The sequence below is a fragment of the Etheostoma spectabile genome, chromosome 15 (genome assembly GCF_008692095.1).
Source record: "Etheostoma spectabile isolate EspeVRDwgs_2016 chromosome 15, UIUC_Espe_1.0, whole genome shotgun sequence".
In the NCBI taxonomy this organism is placed as follows: domain Eukaryota; kingdom Metazoa; phylum Chordata; class Actinopteri; order Perciformes; family Percidae; genus Etheostoma; species Etheostoma spectabile.
The window spans coordinates 1,104,603-1,112,030 of NC_045747.1; the positions used below are offsets into that span (position 1 = coordinate 1,104,603).

General features: G+C 48.0%; 2 protein-coding genes across 2 annotated transcripts in view; both read left to right on the plus strand.

Annotated features, from left to right (window-relative positions):
• Nucleotides 1-4,782, plus strand: part of si:ch211-195b15.8 (dual specificity protein phosphatase 8) — a gene marked incomplete in the record, with an annotated part of 6,506 nt that extends 1,724 nt beyond the window's left edge. Inside the window, 2 exon segments of the mRNA XM_032538322.1 lie at nucleotides 1,443-2,223; nucleotides 4,736-4,782. Coding sequence (XP_032394213.1) covers nucleotides 1,443-2,217 — 775 coding nt within the window.
• rras (RAS related) overlaps nucleotides 4,771-7,428 on the plus strand; it is a 10,655-nt gene continuing 7,997 nt past the window's right edge. Inside the window, exon 1 of the mRNA XM_032538355.1 lies at nucleotides 4,771-5,266. Within this exon, the coding sequence (XP_032394246.1) occupies nucleotides 5,180-5,266 (87 nt within the window). The 5' untranslated portion in view covers nucleotides 4,771-5,179. The remainder of the gene's footprint in view (nucleotides 5,267-7,428) is intronic.

The window sequence follows — 7,428 nt, forward strand, 5'->3', positions numbered from 1 at the left end:
TCAGCTGCAGAGACAGGGTCCAGCTGCAGAGACAGTGTCCAGCTGCCCAGACAGAGTGTCAGCTGCTTGAGACGAGTGAAGCTGTAGAGACATGTCCAGTGCTGTGAGGACCGTGTCAGGTTCAGAGACAGTGTCCAGCGGTTTAGGACAGAGTGTCCAGCTGCAGAGACAGTGTCCTGCAGAGCGAGTGTCTAGCTTGAAAAGGCAGCTGTAGAGACAGAGTGTCTAGCTGCAGAGACAGTGTCCAGCTGCTGAGACAGTGTCCACGCAGAGATTAGAGTGTCTAGCTACTGAGCACCGTGTCCAGCTGTGAGACAGAGGTCCAGATGCTGAGGACCCAGTTGTTAGCTGGCAGAGACAGCAGGTGTCTAGCGCAGAGGGACCGTGTCAGCTGCTGCGACGCAGGTCCAGCTGCAGAGACCCAGAGGGTATCGCTGCAGAGGACAGTGCCAGCTGCCAGCGGACAGAGTGATAGCTGCGAGACAGTATCATTGCTGAGACAGGTCTAGCGGCAGAGACAGAGTGTTCTAGCTGCAAGACAGTGTCCAGTGCTGAGGACAGTGTCCCGCTGCAGAGACCAGAGTGTCTAGCTGCAGAGACAGTGTCCAGCTGCAGAGACAGTGTCAAGATGCTGGACAGGTCCAGATGCTGACAGTGTCCACGATGCGAGACAGTGTCCAGCTGCAGAGACAGTGCGTTCAAATGTCCAAGATAGCCACGATAGCTCCATAGCTACCTACCATTCAGTGACTTAGCGTTTATTTAGACCCATGTTCAGGATGGACGTTACCTGTGTGCTGGTCCAGGTCCGGTACGGCTGTACAGATGTAGTCCACAAGCCCATGTGCGGGAGAGAGCGAGAGATCCCGCTGCACAGTGAACCCGAACACAGAGTCTCCCAGAGCACATGGCTGCTCTGGACCAGGACAATGGCCAGACAAGCAAACATCATCAATATATGGACACTTTAAACAGGTTTGGCGAGTGAGTGGGTGTGGTGGAGTGTGTGTGTAGTGTGGTGTGTGGGGGGGGGGGGGGGGGTGAGTGAGTCTAACCAATGAAATGAAGAACAGCTAGACACTCTGTCTCTGCAGCTGGACACTGCCGTTCTCTGTAGGACAACTAATTGACCCAAAGTCACAGCAAATATCACAGAGTCTCACGGTGTCCTTTTCAAACCAGTCCAGTTCAGAGGAACCTTTTTGACCAACTTGGGGAGACGAATCAGTCCATCGGCCTTTTCTGCCGAGGGACGGCCGTCTGGTTGGCGGGTCAGGGGCCAGGACGGGGACTACTGGTTTTGGCAGCATTGTTGAAAACATCTTAATTTTTTGCATTACTGAATGAAATAATATGGTTTGAGATTCCAGAGTGAAATATCAACCAGATTTGGTGTGTGAGACTTGTAGTCCTAAACCACATCCTGTCTGTCCCCTTCTAAGGTTTGTGAAGGAGCGTCGGCCCTCCATTTCCCCAAACTTCAACTTCCTGGGTCAGCTGCAGCTCTTCCAGGGGACTCTGTGCCAGAAGGCCTCGGGGGGGGACGTCCACACCTGGCAGCTGGACGACCGTCTGCCATCCATCAACAACATGAGTCCTCCGGCTGAGAACTGGCATGATGACACAGAGCGGAGAAGACAGAGACACTCGGAGACAGATGCAGGGGGACAGCAGCCGGCGTCTCTGTCGGGGGAGCTTCAGACTCTTCAAATCCAGACCGCTTGTGAGCTTCCAGCTCCAAGCCCCTGTGAGCCAGTCCGACCATTAGCAAAGCCCACACAACTCCAACTCCCAGCAGGCTCTGCTTCTCTATCAGAGAAACGCAAAAGCCTCACCCTGTCTTTGACCCCGTTGGGAATGCACCCCCCCTCCCCAGCGAGCAGCAGCCAGCAACCAAGGAGCACCAACACGTCTCAGAGTGTCCACCAGGGGGAGACGGGACAAAAGGCTGAAGCAAAGACCCGGGTGGACAATGTCCACCGCAGGCAGGCCGAGGACAGCCGCAGGAAACATGGGGACAGTGTCCCCCCCAAGCAGTTTGAGGACAGTCTCCGGGAGCAGAGTCCCTACCACGGCCTGGGGAAGGACCAGGGCCTGCTGTCTCCATTCAGCTTCACCCTCAGCAAGCTGCTGGACTGGGGGGAGAGGGTGCTGCTGGGGGGCCTGTTTGTCCACCCTGTTAGGATGGGACAGCCAGCACTGCCCAACAGGTGCTGAGGAGGCCAGCGGGGTGGGGGTGGGGTGGGGGTGGGGGGGGGTTGTGTCTGTGCATGTTTGTCAAATTGAACCAACCACACATCCAGTATGTGGGACACACATAGAGGAGGTCCAAAAGAACTTTTGTCTTCTATTTATTGAATTATTTATGTATTGCATATGAGAACTGAACCTCCACACAAATGCATCTTGTTTATTACTCGTTGACACGGGTCCGCTCATCTTGACATGTTGAGCTGTTGAGATTCAATTATTATGAAAGACTTTTGGCACTATGGCTCGAGATGTATTTACTGACGATTAAAGATGATATTTCACGGGTGTCTCATTGCTTATGTGGTTTAGAGCAGCGCTCCTCAACATGGACTTAAGGTCTCGTTGCTCCCGTGGCCCCAGAAATTAGCAAAAATATGACTGTTATCTCTGTTTAAGCAACAATAATATTAGCTTTTTCTTCTCTTACACATAAATAGAGCCTAAGAGGCCACAATATTTTCAGTGACAGTTGCATTTCTCACATGGGATGGTGCAAAAGTAACGAAGGAGTTCGTGGGTTTGAGCTGGTTGAGACATTCATTCTTATTAAAAGAAGACACTGATACCTTTGCAGTATATGAGATATGGTTATGACCTTTACACGGCTTTATAATGGGGCCAATGCCAGCTAAGCCCATTTTAAATATCGATAGCCCGATATCATCAAATACACTTTTAATTGAACAGTTGCAATAGCTGTAAAGAGTAAAAACCTCATTCATTTGTCCTGGCTATGCCACCTAACCCCCCCCTAGGAAAAATGAGCAAGTGCAGAACTCCAGGGCCTGACAGCGCCGGGCCTACAGCAACTGGTCTCTACTGGTTTACTGGCCTTCTGGTGGACCCGGCTGCATTTCTTCATCCTGCGGGGCGGCTCCTGTGCCGACATGTTCGTTTGAGCTGATGATCGTGCGCGTGCACCGTGCACGTTTCTAACCGGGTCTGCGTTTCCTGTACTCTGATGAGCACGTAGTATTCCAGCAGCCAGATACTGAACACCAGGGGTCACCATGGTTACACTGAGGGCAACGCTTCATCAGGATGGTCCAGTCGGGGACATCAACAGCTGAGATGCAAGGGGGGTTGTTTTTTTTTAAAGATGCCCTGCCACACAAAACCGTTTGGACTTGCATTTGTGTGTGATGTGTGGTGTGTGTGTGTGTGTGTGTGTGGGTCAGCTCTAGCCACTGGAAAGAATTAAGAGGAGAAATCAGACCAATCACAACAGCTGGTCAGTCTGATGTCATGCTGCCTGAGCTCATTAATATTCATGAGCTGGGTAGAGGATGCTGATAGCCAGGCTCTCATTGGCTAGCTGTTAGCCAATAGCCTATTGTGGCCATGAAATAAATACTTATACTTTCTATAAAGCATACAATGTATCATATTCATGTTCTGATTGTTATTACCAGCCAGAAGAAAACAGAAGTTTCATCACAATATTTGAAAGGTTAAGTAGCCCATTCATAATGTGTTATGGCGGGTTTTCATTGGATGTGGATATGATTGTGCATTCTCTAATGTTAACCCTCGTGTTGTCTACCCGCCGACCTGGAAATTAAAAATGAAATTAAAAATGATTTTGTCATTTTTTCAACATTTGTTAACTTTTTCTGCGCCTTTTGAAATTTTTGTGGGGTTTTCCCCAAATTCCTAAAGCTTTTTTTTTTTTTGTCACTTTTTTGACATTTGTTACTTTTTTTTTACATCTTTTCACATTTTGTCACTTTATTTGACATTTGTTCACATCTTAGTCACTTTTGACATTTATTTCTCTCTTTTTACACTTTTAAAAAAAAAGTAAAAAATTGACAAAAAACCATCATCATCCATGTTACTTTTTGGGAAAAAATGTTTGAAAGAAATCCAAATTTCGCATATAGAAACTTTTTGAAAAATGGGTCGAATTTAATTAATAGTATTTTTTTTTTATCAGTGCAGTTAAGTGTGGGCTCCAGGTAGACCAGGAGCCCACTGTGGGCTCCAGGTAGACCAGGACTGCTGGGTAGGAGCTTCCTGGCAGGTGTCCAGGTAGAAAGGTGAGGTATGTGGGGCCTTAAGGCGCACATTTCCAACGCATTCCACCTTTGGGTTGGATTTAATAACAAAGGCGTAGTACCATTTCATGTATGAAGAAAACATAAACCATTTAAAGTTGTCTTATTAATCGAGTATTGTGAAGTTCCATGTATGTTCATGTTCCAGCTATAACACGAGGAAGATTGTGCAATGACAAAACCACAGTTTAATAGGAAATATCATTACAAGGACAGCGAAATAGTTCAGAGCTCGTGCTGCTTTGACATCGTGCGCGGGCCTAGAGGCTAGGCTGGAATGATGTCACGGATACTCCACATGACCAAATAAGGAAACTGACACATGAAAGTGGAATTTGTTCAGCCCCAGTTTTCGTTTTTTATTACGCTAAAGGCTACGAAGTGTGTACGGGGTTGTATAGTGCATGTTCTGTCACACGGACAGGCCGGCTGGTGTGTGTGTTCGTGTGTGTGTGTGTGTGTGTGTGTGTGAACATTAGTTCGGGCTCTGCTTTAGTAAGAAAAGAGGAAGAAGTTCCGCCCCCATAATCTGCCCGGAGGCCGAGGAGAAAAGAGTAGAAAGAAGAGAAAAGGCAGCAGCACGCGACCTAGCCCGTTCAGACCGAGACGTGACGCCGGAACTTGTTGCTCCTGTGGCGGGAGGACACACCGCGGCTGCCCGCTCCGCTAAAGCTCGTCGTAGAAAATGAGCATTATGTAAAGAAGTTTCCCTTTGAAGCCGGCGTCTTCTGCGAACAGTCACGTTAACGGGCGGACCTACTCGACAACTTTACTCCGGTTTGGCTCGGCACGGCACGGCTTTAGCGGCTGGTGAACGGCGGGACTGTGCGGACGGGTTGTAACCAGGACTTATCCCGGTTCTAATCAGCATGAGTGGAGAAGAGGAAAGATTCAAACTGGTGGTGGTGGGAGGAGGAGGGGTGGGGAAGAGCGCCCTGACCATCCAGTTCATCCAGGTAGGACCCTTCTACATCCGGGACCTTACCCAGTCTGACCAACAGCCTGTAGCCTGTTAGGTTAGGCTACAGTAGCTACTTTGTATAACTCTGTATAACATTATGTTGTAGGAAACACTCTTCTAAGGGTAAAACCAATTAATTTTTGGTCAATAAATTACCCCCCATGCCATGTAGACCAGCTGCTGGCTGTTAATGAGAGAGAAACTCAGGTCAGGTCATTTGTCCCAGGTTTGTTTCACTTTCTCATGAGCCAAAGTTATTTCCTAATACTGTAAGAACAATGCCTAAGTAACAATAAGACTTAAATTGGGAGTAAGTTACTCATAAAGTCAGTTCCTGGTTGTCCCGATGAACCAAAAAGCCACAAATGCTAAGCATATTGTGAGTTTTTTTTTCCACAACCTGGCAACCTAAATTGTTCTGTTTATTACTTTTCATTGGTAGGGATCTATAAAGCTTCTATAAAGCGGGCAGCAATCATGTAGAGCTGCTGACACACCAACCCGATGGCGAGGCCGGGGACTCGAGTCTGTTCGGTGTGTTCAGTGCCGTCGGCCTTCATCTTGGCCGATTTGACCTTTCGAATCGGTGGGCAGGCAGTCGGACTCAGGGACCAATCTGATTGGTGGAGTGCTTGCCCTTGATAAGCGAATCAGTGCGGTTAAAACCGGAAATGACGAGCGGGATGAGCGTGACGAACGCTTCTTAAAATCTGACAAAAATCCAATGGCGTTCTATATGTGCTCCTTCCTGAGTGAGCACCTGTATGTTTGGAGTCTTGAAAAGTTGTGTATTGTAGAGCGTCCTCTGGGGGACAGACTATGCAACGCCATCACTAACAGGTGACGTTGTAAACGTCTTCTGTGGACAGACTAGCAACGCCATCACTAACAGGACGTTGTTAGAGTGTCTCTGGTGGACAGACTATGCAACGCCATCACTAACAGGGACGTTGCAGAGCGTCCTCTGGTGGACAGACTATGCCACGCCATCACTAACAGGGACGTTGTAGAGGTCCTCTGGTGACAGACTATGCAACGCCATCACTAACAGGGACGTTAGAGCGTCCTCGGTGGACAGACTATGCCACGCCATCACTACAGGGCGTTGTAGAGCGTCCTCTGGTGGACAGACTATGCCACGCCATCACTAACAGGGACGTGTAGAGGCGTCTTGGTGGACAGACTATGCAACGCATCACTAACAGGGACGTTGCAGAGCGTCCTTGGTGGACAGACTATGCCACGCCATCACTAACAGGGACGTTGTAGAGCGTCCTCTGGTGGACAGACTATGCAACGCCATCACTAACAGGGACGTTGTAGAGTGTCCTCTGGTGGACAGACATGCAAGCCATCACTAACAGGGACGTTGCAGAGCGTCCTTGGTGGACAGAATATGCCGCCATCACTAAAAGGGACGTTGTAGAGCGTCCTCTGGTGGACAGACTATGCAACGCCATCAATACAAAGGGACGTTGTAGAGCGTCCTCTGGGGGACAGACAATGCAACGCCATCACTAACAGGGACGTTGTAGAACGTCCTCTGGGGGACAGACAATGCAACGCCATCACTCATCTCTAATGCAAACGTTAAACCATTCACAGCTATTCATAGTCTACTATGTGTTTTTAAATCTTTTTACAGTTTTTGTGAAACCTCTGTTTCAGTTTAGTGAACTTTCTGCGTTTATAATGGGTGTGTATTGCGCAAGTAAGAGTGGATGAGTCATCCCCAGAGCCTTAACATTATCTTTGTCCCTTCTCAATAACTTACACCCACAATTCTTACTTGTCATACACAATTTATACATCAAAATATAGGTATATTTTTTAATCTTTCAGCTCATGTGCTCATTTATGCAATATGAGTTCACATAATGGTTCCAAATCTTCCTCCATTCACTACTCATGTTAAACATCTTCCACATTTCCCAACGAAATACAGAGCGAACCACTTTTTTAAATCACTGATATGCCCACCTTTTTAAGTTTATCCACATACATTTTTTTATCCATATGTCCACAAATGCCTTCTACTGCTCGTTTCACTTGTAGCACCTTTTCAGGCTCTCTGAGCCTTTATTTGACAACAAAGGGCCACAGGTGACACTCGTTAGCTCATTAAAGAAATTAAAGGGTTCCGCACTGTTTACATAC